The 16,343-nt window shown below is 64.6% G+C and overlaps 1 protein-coding gene across 5 annotated transcripts; it reads left to right on the forward strand.

The window, feature by feature from the left end:
- The first annotated feature begins 211 nt into the window (after positions 1-211).
- On the forward strand, positions 212-16,343 carry GAA (alpha glucosidase). Of its 5 annotated transcripts, none has more exons than XM_053211744.1 (19): positions 212-337; positions 3,122-3,709; positions 4,677-4,822; positions 6,637-6,802; positions 6,881-6,977; positions 7,395-7,514; positions 7,643-7,761; positions 7,838-7,969; positions 8,867-8,977; positions 9,543-9,656; positions 9,735-9,819; positions 10,291-10,408; positions 10,674-10,807; positions 12,612-12,763; positions 12,909-13,057; positions 13,878-14,019; positions 14,335-14,484; positions 14,852-15,016; positions 15,220-16,343. In XM_053211744.1, exons 2-19 carry the CDS (start codon positions 3,164-3,166, stop codon positions 15,580-15,582), a joined length of 3,009 nt encoding a protein of 1,002 aa, XP_053067719.1. In that variant the 5' UTR covers positions 212-337; positions 3,122-3,163; the 3' UTR covers positions 15,583-16,343. The 5 variants fall into 5 exon arrangements, with proteins under 5 accessions (XP_053067719.1, XP_053067720.1, XP_053067721.1 ...); XM_053211745.1 differs by having other exon boundaries at positions 257-337; positions 3,119-3,709; XM_053211746.1 differs by having other exon boundaries at positions 321-385.

Here is a 16,343-nt window from a genome sequence, read left to right on the forward strand (position 1 = left end):
CCGCTTTTATGGGCGCGATGACGCTTTCCCTTCCAGAACGGCTTCAGTTAACGGGCGACCCCGGGGGCCGCTCCCCTCTGTCCCCCGCAGGCGCGTCTCGCCAGGTGAGCGCCCCTCCCCTGCCCTCCTCCCCCCTCCCCCGCCGCGGGCCCGGCGGATGGCGCGGGCCGGGACCCGGACGCCCCGCCACCAGGGGGCGCGCGGCCGGAGACGCGCACCCTCGCCCAGGGCGCCTGCGCGGGCGGCCTGTCACGTGGCCCACCCCGCCCCCTCTGACGCGTGCCTGCGGGCGCCGGACCCCGGGTGACCGCTGCGGGCGGGGCGCGCGTGCGCGGAGGTGAGCCGGGGTCGGGGGTGGGCCTCGGTGGGGCGCGCGTGCGCGGAGGTGAGCGGGCTGGGGGCCGCAGGGGTCCCGGCGAGGGGCGGGGCGGGGCGGGGCGGGGGCGTCCGGCGGCTGCCCCCGAGACGAGAGACCCGGGGGTCCGGGCAGCCGTGACGCCCCAAGGGGGAGGGACCGATCGCTCGGCGGGTTGAACCTCTCTGGTTCGCGGCTGGACAAGTGGAGCGTGTCGTGCGCGGGTCCGCGGGCGGCGGTGTCGACCTGGACCCCGGGGACTCCACGGCCTCCTCCGCGCCCTCGGTGCTGGGCGAGGGGAGCCGTCTTGTCCCGTTGTGGGGAGGAAACCGAGGCACGGGGTGGGGACCCATGCCTCTCGCGTCAGGGCGGAGCTGGACTGCCACCCTGGCCTGGAGAGCAGCGGCTCCGATCCACTTCCCTGAAAGTGAGGTCACAGGGTCTCCCGGCCAGCAGCGCACTTGACCTCCCTGACCTTCAGTGTTTCCCCATTTGCCTAAACTGTCAGGCCCTCCGGCCGACTGCTCTTCTTGTCAGTGGAGTGGAAACAGCGCGCGCGGCCGGGGGCGGGCCCCTCTGTGTCCCGGGCCGCCCCCGCGCTTCTGAACTCAGGGTGGGGAGGCCCGTGGGCCCGGCCCGTCAGCTCCGGTCCCTACATCACCGTGATCACGAGGTGTCATGTGTTCCTGGATGGGCAGGTGCAGCCGGGACGCTGTACAATGAAAAAATAAGTATTTAGCTTTTGTCCCCCATCCGTGGCACACAGACCCTGGGAATCTTGGCAGGGGCGGTGTGTTTTCTGTGCTAATAAAGTGACTGGTGGCTGGGGCCTCTGGATAGCTTCGGGGTCGGGCCTGGTCCCCAAAAGCACCCAGGCTGGGAACTCCCAGCCCCACCTCGCCTCCCCCAACCCCCAGGAGCACTGAGGGGCTGGTGATTGACAATCGCCAAGGGCCAAGGATTTGAGTGATGGTTTCTGTGTAATGAAACCAAAACTCTGAGCCGGTGAACACACTTTGGTGCTGGAGGGCGGGGACGCCCCATCCCGTGTCCTCTGGCTGCATCCTTTATAATAAACGGGCCGCGGTAAGCCAAGCTCTTCCCTAAGTGCTGTGAGTGGTTCTAGCCAATTCCCAACCGGAGGTGGGGGAGGGGTGAACCCTTGGGTTGGTGGCCAGTTATTTAGACGTGGGGCTTGCGACTGGGGTCAGAAGGGGGACGGGCCTGCGGGGCTGAGGCCTTACCTGTGGGGTCCGCGCTGGCTCCAGGAATTCGGGCCAGAATCGGAACGAATCCTGGGAGACCCAGCTGGTGTCGAGGATTGGTTGGCGTGAGAAAAAACCCCCGCACACATTTGCTTCAAAGGTGCCGTGAATTAAAGCCGTGGCCCGCTGTGGCCGGAATGTCCCAGGGGACCTGTCTGTGACTGTGACAGGCTCAGACTCCCCGGTGCGCGACGTGACTCCTTCCCAACCCTTGCGTGTTCCTGGCGGCCTGAGGGTGCGTGCAATCTCACGAGCCTCCGCCACACGGAGCTGGCATGCGTGGCCCCATCTGCTCCATGGCCCCGCTGCTTTCCGGCCCACAGCATGAGGGCAGGCTGCTCAGGGAGGCCCGGACACCCCTGCTGGCCAGCTTCGGCTCAGGTCCGCCACCCGCAACCCCAGCCCCTTGGCCTTGTGGAACCTTCCCTAGCCTGCACGGCAGTCCGGGATGCTTGGACCTTCGGCCCCTCCCCGGGCCTGACTCCCAAGAGGTCAGACTGGGTGCGGGGTGACCCTCCGGGCCGCCCCTGGCAGCCTCCCCAGTTTCAGACAGAAAGGACGCCCCTCGTGAAATCCTTGCACGTTCAGTCCCACGTTGATGTCTCACTCCTCGGAGGAGCCGGCCAACAACGTTCCTTATGAGAATTTAGAATGTACACATAAGCCGAGCGCAGGTAGCGACAGTCCTATCTCCAGAGGAGCCAGATGCTCCACATGTAACCGCAGGGGCGGGGAGGGCGCCGCCACCTGCCAAGGCCAGCCCTTGAGTGTCGCCCTCAGCTGCAGTGCCCGATACCGCCTACTGGGCTGGAGCCGCCTCCCGGTCGGCAGAGGAGGGACAGAGGGACGGTGGCGGGTCCCCCTGAGGACGCGCCCACTTCTAGCGCATCTGTCAGAACTTAGCAGCTTGGCCACAGTCCGCGCACAAGCAGAGTTTACTCTCTGCGCCGTGTTGTAACTTCTTGTTCCGTTTGTCAGCTTACCGCCCAGGTCTTTGTGTGTCGTTAAGCCTTTTTTTTTTTTTTTATGTTTATTTATTTATTTTGAGAGAGAGAGAGACAGACTGAGCAGGGGAGGGGCAGAGAAAGAGGGAGTGAGAGAATCCCAAGCACGTTCCAGGCTCTCAGCAGGGCTCGAGCCTGACGCAGGGCTCGAACTCATGAACCGCGAGATCATGACGTGAGGCAAAACAGCGCAACCCACTGAGCCACCCAGGTGCCCCTCGTTAAACCGTTTTCTCGTACATCTTCAGTGCGTTTCACGGTACAGGGTATTCTGCAATCCCCTCTTTGGGGCTTTTCTCTGCTTTTCCAGTTCCCTCCCTTGCCGCCTTTCCAAACAGTGCCAGGAGCTTGTCTACCCTCGCCCACCCCGCTTTCTCCGCACACCTCACCCTGTGCACTGCTGGGCCAGCCGCGGGTCCACGTCTGGAAATTGGTGTGAGTCCCCTGAGGCCCCCTCCCTCCGCCTTCCCTGCTGAGCCCGGCCCTTCTCTCATCAGGGCCTCCAGGACCCAACCCGCTGCCTGCAGGTGCCACCGACCATGGACGCGAGGTGGCCGCTGTGCTGCCGCCCCCTGCTGGGGGCCTACATCCTCGTGTCCCTGGCCACCACCGCCCTCCTGGGGCACGTCCTGCTCCATGATTTCTTGCTGGTCCCCCAAGAGCAGCGTGACTTCTCCCAAGTAGCTGAGGGGCTTTATCGTGCTCACCAGCAGGGAGCCGGCCACCCAGACCCCCAGGCCCCCCCAGGCCACCACGGCAGTCCCAGAGCAGCTCCCACACGGTGCGACGTGCCCCCCAACAGCCGCTTCGACTGCGCCCCGGACAAGGCCATCACCCAGGAGCAGTGTGAGGCCCGGGGCTGCTGCTACGTGCCTGCCGGGCAGTGGCCTCGGGTCCCCCGCATGGGACAGCCCTGGTGCTTCTTTCCACCCAGCTACCCGAGTTACAAGCTGCACAACCTGACCACCACGGAGACAGGCTACACGGCCACCCTGACCCGCGCCACCCCAACCTTCTTCCCCAAGGACATCTTGACCTTACGCCTGGACGTGCTGCTGGAGACTGAGAGTCGACTCCACTTCACGGTGGGCGGGGCCCCATGGGGCAGAGAAAACGTGGGTGGGCACCGGGCGAAGATGAATGGATCTGCCGGGCGTGTGTTTAGGGGGCAGATGCGTTTTGTGCCTTCACGGGGAGTCCCGGCGTGAGCAGACAGTGCCTACACTCAGGGAGCAGCGGCCACTAAGACAGCAATTGGAAGGTTCTAGAACATGCCCTAGAGGGCAGGGCTCAGGGCACAGTGGAGGGAAGGTGGGTCTCCCCCAGGAAGTGACATCCCACCTGGGACCTGAAGTCCTGCAAGGGTCCGCAAGGGGAAAGGTGGAGAGGGAAGAAGGGGAATGTTCCGGGCAGTGGGCGGTGGGATCTGATGATCGTCTGCCCCCTGAGGGCAGGACCTTTTGTCTGATTTATTCCCTGCTGACTCCCAGTGACTGGAACAGTGTCTGGCACATAGCAGGTGCCCAGCAGAAACCTGAGGACTGAATGGACATGTGGAGGCCAAGCTGAGACAGCCTGAAACACACAATTCATAATTAGCAAAATAATTTATAACAGCCAACATTTACCCAGTGATTACTACTGTGCGCCGAACAGAGTGGAGCTGGACACCCTCAATTCTATTCTCACCCACCCTGTGACGGGCGTGTGGGGTGCCAGCTTCAGCAAATAAAAATACAGGATGCCAGGAAATCTGAATTCCAGAAAACCGAGCAATGAGTTTATTTTTTCAGTGTGTGTCTCATGCACTATTTGAGACGTACTAAAAAAAAACCTTCAGACTGTGCGTTCTGTGTTTTGCCTGGCGACCCACGTGAGGCGTTCCCCCGGGTTCTGTAGATGACCAAACTGCCCACGCTCACCTGCTGTGCACGGCCACACTGGGCCTGGCATTGGGTCCCCGCTCTCCGGGAGGGTGAGGAAGGTGGGGAAGGTGTGCAGGGGAGGCCCCCGGCCCGCAGAGGGCCTCACGGCACGCCATCTGACTTCTAGATCAAAGATCCTGCCAACAGGCGCTACGAGGTGCCCTTGGAGACCCCGCGTGTCCGCAGCCGGGCCTCATCCACACTTTACAGCGTGGACCTCCAGGAGGAGCCCTTCGGGGTGGTCGTGCGCCGGAAGCTGGACGGCCGGGTGCTGTGAGTGTGGTCTCCGTGCCCCCAGGGAGTGCCAGCTGGGGGTGGTCTCCTCCAGCGGGCATCTGGCAGGGACTCCACCATATACAGCGATCCTGCCCAAATGTCACAAGTGCAGAGGCTAAGAAAGCTCGGTGGGTCGGGTGTGAAATGACACCTCTCCCCGCAGGGAGCATCTCCTCGGACCCGCTTTGTTTACGTTATGTTATTTACGATCAGATGCTGTGTATCACTCACGACAGGGCAGGCGCAGTAACTGTGAACCCTGCCAATCCCAACAACACAGAAGTAGGTGCCGTTACGGCCCCCGCTTTACGGATGGGGAAACTGAGGCACAGGGAGGTGAGGTGGCTTGCTGGCAGGCGACGGAGCCAGGGCCCCAGCTTCCATGCTGTTGGCCGCTGTCTGTTTCCAGTCCCTCCGGGGCTCGTGTCCCCCTGAGATCTTAGGTTTGTCCGAATCGTTGCTGTGGTCTGTCCACCATGGAGCCGTTCCCGTTCCAGAAGCTCACTCCTGGGCTTCCAGCTCCCACAGTGGTTCCAACCCACAGCAGATGCTCTCAGGCTCTGTCGGGAGAATCAGGGCATCTGGTTGGTCATGCCCTTGCCCCTGGGGGACGCGTCACGTCCACCACCCCCATCATGACTGGGGATTGGACACACCCAGGCATCTCAGAATCCACTTTTAGACTCAGATGCCACAGCTGTGACTCCCAGAGTCTGACACCTCCCCTCGAAGAGTGGACCTGCACAGCCACAGGGCCGGGGCAGCAGACCTGCCCACGCCCCCCCGTCTGCCCTGACGGATTTAAGCACACACACTTTCACAGGACCACCACGTAAATATGTGCCCAGAGCGGACAAGACTCCCCTTTGTCACTGAACTCAGTTACGGGCTCGGGGATGAGGTAACTTGGACCTACCTTGGTCTTAAGGGAACTCACCTTCTGAAATGCCCTTTTTTTCTTCTTCTTTTTTTTTTTTTTTTGCCCACTCTTGGCTGTGCATTATCGACCTGCTCCCAGGGCTGACACAGTGGGAAGAAGCAGTGAATGAGTGCAAGTACAATGTCAGGAATAACAGAGCTAAGAAATGAGCTGTGCAGATGCAGAGGAGAGGGTTGGCTCTGTCGGGGGGAGCTACAGAAGGCCTCTCTAGGAAGCTGACCTTTGAGCAGAGATCTGAGAGAAGTTTTCTAAAGCCTGTAATCAGAGTTTGGTCTTGAAAACACATACACACACACACTCGTAAGTCTTGCCCAGGGGCAGGCAGGGGGCAGTGGGAGATCTTCCCAGGAAATCAGCGATAGCATGTACTCTGTGCCCCGTTTGTGGTTCTTGCCTTGCCCTTGACCCTGTGCAACCTCAGGGCACCCTGGCCACCCCTGGGTGGACAGACAGCTCCATGGGCTCTGGAGCTGGGCTGGGCTGGGCAGGCCTTGGCCAGAGTCTGGGAGCAGCATGGCCCTTGTGGAAAGAGCTCAGGGCCACAAGTCCTAGTGCTAGCCAAGTTCCAGCCGCTCCTGTCCAGCACCTGCTTGCAGTCAGGCCTCATGGGGCACTCCACTTCTGGACGCCCGCCTGGGGCAGTGTGGACACAGCCAGGTAGCTGGGTGCGCTGGATGTGCTCTGAAAGCTCTCCACACCTGGTCAGGTCCCCAGGGTCGCCGGGCCTCGCATGGCCACGTCTGCCCCGCGTCAGTGCATCACCGTGGTGACCAGGCCACTCTGGCCCTCCTCGGGGGGATACCAGGGCCCAGGGGTCTCTCTGGGAGGGCCCACCTAGGGTTCATCTGGCTGCCTGGGCATTTCCTGGCAGGCTGAACACGACGGTGGCCCCCCTGTTCTTTGCTGACCAGTTTCTGCAGCTGTCCACCTCTCTGCCGTCCCAGCACATCACGGGCCTGGCCGAGCATCTTGGCTCCCTGATGCTTAGCACCAACTGGACCAAGATCACCCTGTGGAACCGGGACATCGCCCCCGAGGTACAAGAGGCAGTGAAGACGGGGGGAGCGGGGAAGCCATGTGGGTGAGGCTGCTAACGTGTGTGTCCATGTGCCCAGCCCAACGTGAACCTGTACGGGTCCCACCCCTTCTACCTGGTGCTGGAGGACGGCGGCCTGGCTCACGGGGTCTTCCTGCTGAACAGCAATGCCATGGGTAAGCGGGTGGGCGGCCACCCCCAGCCCGCATCCTGTCCCCGTGTCCCACGGCCAATCGTCCTTCTGAGCTCCCAGGCCAGGGGCTGCCCCGGGTGTGGCCACGACCCCTTCCTTCACGGAGGGACCTGCCCGACAGGCTGGAGGTAGAGGACTGGGGCCATGGGGGGGGTTGGGGCTTGTGCGTCCCCCCCAAGAAGTGACTCCAGTGGGCTGTAGCCTCTGCCAGCTCTGCCCTGAGGTGCCCCCAAGGTGGACTCTGAGGCCCCTGATCTGAGCGGAGGCCAGAGAGGGGAGTCCTGGGGTCTGGCGGCTCAGCATTTCCCTCCCCAGACACCAAGCAGGCTGTAGATTGGTGGTGTGGGGGCAGTATGGGGCACAGGGATCTGTCCCTGAGCCCCAGGGCTGCTTCCCCCAGATGTGATCCTGCAGCCGAGCCCGGCCCTCAGCTGGCGGTCCACGGGTGGGATCCTGGACATGTACATCTTCCTGGGCCCTGAGCCCAAGAGCGTGGTGCGGCAGTACCTGGAAGTCGTGGGTAGGCTGGTCCCCCAGCCCTGCGCTGCCCCCTCGCCTCCTCCGCCCCTCCCTCCCCCCTCCCCCGCCCCTCCCGCCCCCCCTTCCCCTCCCCCTGCCCACGCGCTCACAGAGCTGCCCTGCCCGCAGGCTCCCCGTTCATGCCGCCCTACTGGGGCCTGGGGCTCCACCTCTGCCGCTGGGGCTACACCTCCACGGCGGTCACCCGCCAGGTGGTGGAGAACATGACCAGGGCCGACTTCCCCCTGGTGAGCGCTGGGCGGCCCGGGGCGGGTGTGCGTGTGGGGGCTGGGCCGGGACTCCGTCCCTGTGCTGTGGCCACAGGACACTCAGTGGAATGACCTGGATTACATGGACGCGAGGAGAGACTTCACTTTCAACAAGGACGGCTTCGGGGACTTCCCAGCCATGGTGCAGGAGCTCCACCGGAGCGGCCGGCACTACGTGATGATCGTCGTGAGTCCCCCGCCGTCCCCATCCCCTGCCGCGCCAGCTGTTAGGGGAGGGAGGCCCCGTACCTCCTCCCCCAGACGGCAGCTTCCTCGTGGTGCCTGCGGGGCTCTGAGGGTCCTTGCTATCGACCGGGATATCGACCTGGGCTCTGCTGTCCTGTGATGTCCAGCTTAAGGCCTCCTGGAAACATCGTGTGCTGCTTAGGGTCCTTTTGGCTGTAGGTTACGTGAGCGGCTTAAAGCAAGGGGTGGGGGGTGCCCTCGGCTGACGCCCCCCCCCCCCCCCGGGGACTGGGAGGGCCGGGGCAGGCTTGGACACCCAAGAAACCAGAGCCACAGAGGCTCTGAGGGTCTCCCGGCCCCGCCTCCACTTAAGTCAGTTCTGCGTCACAGGATGGAGGGCAGGGCTCTGAGTGGCCCAGCACAAGGACACTCTCCCTGGGCTGGTGCAGCCAGGAGAGCGGGGGGCAGTGCCCAGCCATGTGGCCAGAGGACATGGGGAGGGGGTGCCGAGGCTGAGTGGTTGCCATAGTGGACACGCCACAGGGGAGGAAACCTGTCTGCTGAGAGGTTAAGAACCGTGCTGATGTCGGCCGTTTCCATGACCTCGGCCCCTCGGAGGGCAGGGGCAGGCCTTCTACTCAGGAAATCGTTGTTCGTGGTAGAGCACTGGGGAGACTCGAACTCGTGAAGCAGAGCTCAGGCCCGCATCCAGGCGTGCCCACCCCCGGCACGTGAGCTTGTGCACACAGGGTGTGCTGAACACACACACGCGAGGCCCTCTCCGGCCTCTGTCCTCCGTCAACACTGCCTGGAGAGCGTTCTCCCGTCTTCCCAGCAGTGGGTGCCTGGCTTTGGAGCACTCCCTCTCCTCCTGACGGGGTCCCCCCACTCCCTCCAGGACCCTGCCATCAGCAGCTCCAGCCCTCCTGGCAGCTACCGACCTTATGACGAGGGTCTACGGAGGAAGGTTTTCATCACCAATGACACTGGGCAGCCACTGATTGGGAAGGTAGGGTGGGGGCCTGAGCGCGCGGCGGGGGGAAGGGGGAGAGGGCAGAAAACGGGAGTCCCCAGCTGGTGGGGACAGGCAGGCGTTCAGGAGGAGGACGGGATTTAAGAACTCATCATGTGGTCCGATGGGACGGAGCGTGTGGGGGTCACGGCTGGAGGGGACGGTGGCCCCGGACAAGGGATGCCGCCTCGAATCCTTCCACGGGGCGCGTGGAAGGGCCCAGCCCGGGCACGGGCGCCCTCCTTGTCCTCCAGCCCCCGGGGGCTTCCCAGGCCCTCCCACGGGGCGCCCGGCACAGTCCCAAACTCCCGGTTCCAGGGTGTGCCCAGAACCAACAGGAAGGGGGTCCCAGCTGCGGGGAGGCCGGGGAGGCTCCCAGGAGTGCAGTCATTTGAGACTCGGTTCTGGGGCCTGTGTCTGAAAGGGAGGTCTCAGTAGAGTCCCACGGCCCCTACCACTGATGACCCTCCCCCCCCCCGCCCCCGGTAGCCCTTCACCCCCAGGCAGGTGAGCGAGGCTGGAGCTCTGGGGGGCCCGGTCTCCCCTCTGGCCTTTCCTCCAGGTGTGGCCCGGATTTACCGCCTTCCCCGACTTCACCAGCCCCGAGGCCCTTGACTGGTGGCAGGACATGGTGGCTGAGTTCCACGCCCAGGTGCCTTTCGACGGCATGTGGATCGTAAGTGTCCCGTGGGCTGTGGGACCGGCCCAGCCTCTGCCCGGGGCAGGGCGCCCACCTCCGGGGCCTGTCTTGCAGGACATGAACGAGCCATCCAACTTCGTCAAGGGCTCTGTGGACGGCTGCCCCGACAGTGACCTGGAGAACCCGCCCTACGTGCCAGGCGAGCTCCCCCTCCTGCCAGCCCTCACCCGCCGGCCGCCGGCCCCCTGGCCCCAACTGCCTGAGGCTCAGATCAGGGCTTTTGCTTCTCTGGTTTGGGAGACTCAGAGCTGTCCTTTCTGAGGAGCCGATGGGCACAGCCACCCGGGAAAGGGGAGGGCAAGACCAGGAGGAAGGTCAGGCCGGGGAGACAAGAGCCAGGCAGCGAGGACCAGCACACCTGCCACTGAGGCGTGGCCTTCCGGAGGGAAGGCATTTCGGGCTTAGGGATGGGAACAGGGAAGGACTTGAAACGGGTCAAGAGCAGGTGGGGGGTGACGTCTGCGGTCTGCCGGCCTCTGTGTCCACCTCGTCCCCATCTGTGGCACAGAGGAGACGATATAGGGACCCACCCCGAGTTCCGAGGGCGCTCCGGGCTGGGGGTGGGGCGCACCGGCCGGCCACGGACGAGAGCGGCCTCCTTCTCTTCCAGGGGTGGTTGGCGGGACCCTGCGGGCAGCCACCATCTGTGCCTCCAGCCACCAGTTCCTCTCCACGCACTACAACCTGCACAACCTGTACGGCCTGACAGAAGCCCTTGCCTCCCACAGGTGAGGGGCCCGCTCGGTGCTGTGCGGGGCGGGGGCGTCAGAGGGAGGGCCGGTGGTGACTGCACACAGACTCCCAGAGGGAGCCGGGAGGGAGGGCCATCCTCCTCCCTGTGATGCGGCTCATCATCCAGGGTGGTCTGGTGGATCGGACAGAGCCTCCCCTCCCTCCTCCTGGCCTCGGCCCTCGGGGCTGCTTGCTCTCGCCCTGCCGCCCTGCCGCCCCTCCGGGCGCCAGGCCACTGCTCTGTCTCCCTGCCCTGCCCAGGGCCCTGGTCAAGGCTCGGGGGACGCGCCCCTTCGTGATCTCCCGCTCGACCTTCGCGGGCCACGGCCGATACGCCGGCCACTGGACAGGGGACGTGTGGAGCAGCTGGGAGCAGCTGGCGTACTCTGTGCCAGGTGAGAGCGCCTGTCAGGAGGGCGGCTCGGAGAGGGGGGCCGTGGGCCCAGACCTGAGCGCCCGGCTCGGCTCAGCTCAGGGAGATGCCACTGCCACGCCACGGGGCCCCGCCACTGACTCACACGGGGCCCCTGTGCACCTGCGCGGGCTGGCTCACCTGTGGCGCCACGCTGGTGGGCGGCGATGGGCTTTCCAGAAGTCCCCGATTTGCCCCAGCCGCTGCCTGCAAAGCAGTCAGATCCCGTCCTCTCGTGGCGTCCCTCCCGGCGGCCGCATCCTGTCTGAGCCCAGCCTGCAGGTGCCGTCCACCCCCCCACCCCCACCCCTCTGCAGAGAGGCACTTCGACTTGAGTTGTCAAGAGCTCTGATGCTGTGACGCGCGTTAGGCAGACAGGGCTCGGGAGCTCTGGGGAAGGGGCTGGGGTGGCCTCCCAGGGTCACCGCGTGGGCAGCTGAGGGGAGCCTCCACCTACAGCCTGCAAGCCTCCCGATAGCACTTTCGGCAGTGGCAGGACCACGCGCAGACCCTCGGGCCGTGGGGAAGCGCTGGTGGGCGAGCTCTGGGGCAGGAGTCCATTCCTCCTTCCGGAAGCCGCTCTGCCACAGGTGCCGCGGGCTCTGACCTCGCCCTAGGGCAGGTGCGCCCGCCAGCGCTGCAGGCCTGTCTCTGAAGCCCCCTCGAGCGGCAGGTCCCTGGGCAACCCTCGGTGCGCGCCGATCGTGACCGGCAGAGGCCATGCGGGCCCCTGACCTGCTGCAGCCCAGACAGGTGTCTCCCACGGCCTCGGGCTGGGTCCGGTCCTGCCCATCGGCTCCTGGCCGCCCAGGAGACACTGAGGAGAGGGACGGCCCGGTGCAGCCTGGCCCTGCTGAACAGTGGCGGGGTGGGCCCTGGCCGACGTGGCCTGGAACCCACGCGACCCTTCAGCAGCCGTGGGGGCTCACCGTGCCCGCCGGAGCACAGCACCCCACGCTGGCGTGGAAGGCAGCGGTCCTGGAGGCTAGCGGTCTGAATGACGGTGTCGGAGGGGCCGTGCTTGGAGCCCCGGGGCGACTCCTTCCCGCCTCCCCCAGTTTCTGGGGGTTGCCCGCTGTCCTCGTGTCCTTGGCTCGGGGCTGCGTCACTGGTCTCTGCCCGTGTGTTCGCTCGGCCCTCCCCCCGTGTGTGTCATCAGTCTGGGTTTTCCTCTTATGTGGTCACCAGGCCTACTGGATCAGGATCCGCTCTGTGACCTCACCTTAACCGTGTCTGCAGACACCCTCTTTTTTTTTTTAATGTTTATTTATTTTTGAGAGAGACAGAGCATGAGTGGGGGAGGGGCAGAGAAAGAGGGAGACACAGAATCCAAAGCGGGCTCCAGGCTCTGAGCTGTCAGCACAGAGCCCGACGTGGGGCTCGAACTCACGACCTGTGAGATCATGACCTGAGCCAAAGTCAGACGCTTAACCGACAGAAGGTGCCCCTGCAGACACCCTTTCCAAATAACGTCACATCACAAGCACAAAGGGTTAGGACTCCCACATACTTTTTAGGGGGCGGGGGGGGCACAATTCAACCCTGAGGAGCTGCTTTGCTCGGCTGACCCAGGTGTCAGGAAGCAGTCCGCAAGGCAGGCTCTTGGGACTGCCAGTGGGAGACACCAGGGCCAGCGCGGTACTGACCGCCGGGCCGGGGCCGGTGGCTACAACATCTGCCGGGCTCCGCGGCCCCGAACTGGGCCGCTCCCCAGAGGGGCGGGCGGTCCACGGCCCAGGTGGACCTACTCCGGCAGCCTGAGCCCCAGCCTGACCCCGCCCTCCCAGAAATCCTGCTCTTCAACCTGCTGGGGGTGCCGCTGGTCGGGGCCGATGTGTGCGGCTTCCTGGGCAACACGTCGGAGGAGCTGTGTGTCCGCTGGACCCAGCTGGGGGCCTTCTACCCCTTCATGCGGAACCACAACGACCTCCACAGCCTGGTAGGGGCGCGGGCCGGGCGGGTGGGGTCTGCCCCCGGGGTCCCGCTGTGGAGGCGGCCGCACCGGCAGTGAGAGCGGAGCCGGTCTCCCGCCGCAGCGGGCAGGGCGGCAGTGACCTCGCGGTGCTCCCGCGGCCCCTCTGCAGCCTCAGGAGCCGTACAGGTTCAGCGAGACGGCGCAGCGAGCCATGAGGAAGGCCCTCGCCCTGCGCTACAGGCTTCTGCCCCACCTGTACACGCTGTTCCACCAGGCCCACGTCGGGGGCGAGACCGTGGCCCGGCCCCTCTTCCTGGAGTGAGTGCCTGGGTCGGGGAGCGAGGGCCCAGGGGCAGCCCCGTCCTGCGGCAGGGGGCGTCCCGGGGCCTCCCTGCTGGGGGGGGGGGAGGGGGGCCCTGTGCACGCCGCTCCCTCCCCCCATGAGAGTGCAGCTCAGGGCTGGGGGCCTTCCGGGCAGAACCCCCAGTCCAGACCAGGCCAACCGGGGGGTAACAAGGTACAAAACCATCCCGATCGAATGAAGGAGACCCAACTGATATCCCCCAAGTGGGACTCAGATACATAAAAAGGTGGCATGCAGTTGATTAAATGCCACCTGTAGTCAGTGGGCTAAACGAGTCCCAGGTAGTAAAAATCTGTTCCTTGTTGGCAAAAATCATCTTCTCCCCATCTCGCTACAAGGGTAAATTTCAGATGGATTACAGGCTTAAGTGTCAAAAACGAAGCTATAGAAAGTTCCACAGGAAAACAGGTGCTCTGGCAGGAGAGGGCTCTGAAAGCATCAAAGGGAAAAGGCAAGGGGGTTGGGTTTAACAGAGGGAAACAGAGGCAACGCTCCCGTGGACAGAAACAGAGAACGTCAGCAGGTGCCCCACTGTGGAATCGCGGAGGCAGGTCAGACAAGATGCCAATCTTCTCACGTAAAGAAAAGAAAAAGAAAAAAAGTTTGCCGGAAAGGCCGGCAGGGGACAGGGTTACTCACTCCCCTCACCCCCCCCCCCCCCCAACACGCAAAGCTCGGGCGGCGGGAACCGGCTCCCGGGGCTTCCGCGAGGCCCCTTGAACACGCCGACCTCAGAGGTCACCAGGCCCACGAGCCCACCCCTCCCGTGCAAAGGTTCCCCGAGGACCCCTGCACCTGGGCCGTGGACCGCCAGCTCCTGTGGGGAGCAGCTCTGCTCATCACCCCGGTGCTCGAGGCCGGGAAGGTTGAAGTGACCGGTTACTTCCCCACTGGTACATGGTACGACCTGCAGACGGTGAGTCCTGTGGGCCCTCGAGGGGTCCCTCCCTCCTGCCACATGTGGGCCACGTGGGGAAGGGAGCTCGCTTGTGGCCCTTGCGTGGGGCTCCACGTGGATCTTCCCACGCAGTCCTTGCAGTGACCCATTTTCCAGATGAGGAAACTGAGGCGCAAGTGGGTAGCTCCCCAGGACTCCAATTCTCCCAAGGTCCTGCTGCGCCCCAAGCCCTGGGTCAGGGCCTCTGTCCCAACGACTTGTCTGGGCTGGGCCTGCGGGGTCCCGCGCGGAGCCTGAGGCTCCCACTCCTGGTGACGAGACGCCACCCTCCAGGTGCCAGCAGAGGCCCTCGGCAGCCTCCCGCCTCCACCTCCCGCACCCGTCACGCCTGCCATCCACAGCAGGGGACAGTGGGTGACACTGCCAGCCCCACTGGACACCATCAACCTCCACCTCCGGGCCGGGCACATCATCCCCCTGCAGGTACCCGGGCCAGCCACCTGAGCCTGTCTGTCCAGTAGAGGGTCCATCCCCAAAGCCCCGGGCAGAGACGACAGCGTGTGAGGGTTGAGGATGCACAGATCCGAGGCCGTGCCAGGCAGAGGGGCACCTGCTCCGTTGGCTCTTTTTAGGAAACGGTCTGCAAACGTGCGTGGGCCTCTCACGTCCTCCAGGGTGTCTGCCTCGGCCGGAGTGCTCGCCATGGGTGTCCGAGCCCCTCGGCCGTGGCCTGTCCTCTGGGTCCCGGCTTCCTGCAGCACGGAGCCATCCCAGCCCAGTGTCCTTCCTGTCCCCGCTGTGGAGGCCTCTGCCAGGCTTGAGATGTGACAGGTGCCACCCGCTTTTCCAGGGCCTTGGCCTCACAACCACGGAGTCCCGAAAGCAGCCCATGGCCCTGGTCGCAGCCCTGACCACGAACGGGGAGGCCCGAGGAGAGCTGTTCTGGGACGACGGGGAGAGCCTGGAGACGCTCGAGCGTGGGGCCTACACACAGGTCGTCTTCCTTGCCAAGAATGTGAGTGTCGGGACCCGCCCGGGCTGGGGGGTCGCCGGGGCCCCCTGTCCCTGTCCCAGGCCAAGTGAAGCGAGCAGGGCCCGGGCGCTGGCCGCCCTGACTGCGGTCCCCATGCACCTGCCGGCGTCCGGGCGTGCGCGGGGCCCATCCCGCAGATCTTTCCGGGCCCTCTGCTGACCATTTCCGCCTCTCCCCTTGACCAGAACACCGTTGTGAACGAGCTGGTGCACGTGACCAGCGAGGGGGCCGGCCTGCAACTGAGGAAGGCCACCGTCCTGGGGGTGGCCGCGGCCCCCAAGCAGGTCCTCTCCAATGGCGTTCCTGTCTCCAACTTCACCTACAGCCCTGACACGAAGGCAAGAGCCCCGCAGATGGGGCCAGAGGGCTTGTCCCCAAGGATGGCAGGGGCAGGGGGAGGTACCAAGGACCCTGGGGACCCGGTGCCGGCCGGCCGGGCCGTACGAGGGCAAAAGGACCTTGGTCCCCAGGGAAGGACAGGCCCCCTTGCGGCTTGGGCCTTTCCTCTGCCTGTGTCCACACCGATGGTGACTCATGGGCCATGCTGAAAGCAGACTCAGCCAGCGAGGAACAGAGCCAGAAGCCTCCAGGGGCTGGGGCAGACCCCGAGGGCACCACCCGCCCAGGCCCAGGCTCCTGTCTGCCAAGCACTCGGGCCTCACCTCTGTCAACAACGGTTTGGCGGTCACGTTTTCTTTTTTCTCTTTTTGCAGACCCTGGACGTCCCTGTCTCACTGACGATGGGAGAACAGTTTGTCATCAGCTGGTCTTAACCAGGGGCCGGTGGTGCGTTGATCCTTTACAGGAAAAGACGGGACTTCGCAGCGACCCCAGCACCCGTGCTCTTAGTCAAGATGTGGGGGGCGGGGCTCAGGGTCGGAAGCAGTTGGCCCACGTCTCACGGCGGACGTCCCTCCAATGCCCAGATCTGCCTGTGTCTACCTCCCGGGCCCCAGGGCTCTGGGCCAGCAGCACGCCTGTTTGCCTTGTGTTTGCAACGCTCTCCTGGAAGGTTTACCTCCCCGCAGCCTGTCACCGGAACGTGTATGACGTCATCCGCCGCCTGCCCAGGACGGCAGAAGTGTGCTCGGGGTGAGGACGCTGTCCCTGCACCCCAAGGTCACGCCAGATGAAAGGACAGAGCTGCATGGCCACTGTGGACTGCCGTCTGGGCAACCGCGCCCCGGCAGCCACTGAGGCTGCCTGCCGGCAGGAGGGCGGCCACGGGGCCTCCAGAAGATTCGCAGGACCCGGGGAAACCCTCGCTCCAAAGTGCAATTGTGTTTAATAAAAGGGGCATTGCAATCAA

This window comes from Acinonyx jubatus, chromosome E1, assembly GCF_027475565.1.
Source record: "Acinonyx jubatus isolate Ajub_Pintada_27869175 chromosome E1, VMU_Ajub_asm_v1.0, whole genome shotgun sequence".
In the NCBI taxonomy this organism is placed as follows: Eukaryota; Metazoa; Chordata; class Mammalia; order Carnivora; family Felidae; genus Acinonyx; species Acinonyx jubatus.

Excerpts from the sequence above, each read along its gene's own strand:
- GAA (XM_053211744.1), top strand. The coding sequence starts at position 3,164 with ATGGACGCGAGGTGGCCGCTGTGCTGCCGCCCCCTGCTGGGGGCCTAC. Across the intron at positions 10,409-10,673 it reads GAAGCCCTTGCCTCCCACAG|GGCCCTGGTCAAGGCTCGGG; the intron begins GTGAGGGGCCCG and ends TGCCCTGCCCAG. Across the intron at positions 15,017-15,219 it reads TCGTCTTCCTTGCCAAGAAT|AACACCGTTGTGAACGAGCT; the intron begins GTGAGTGTCGGG and ends CCCCTTGACCAG.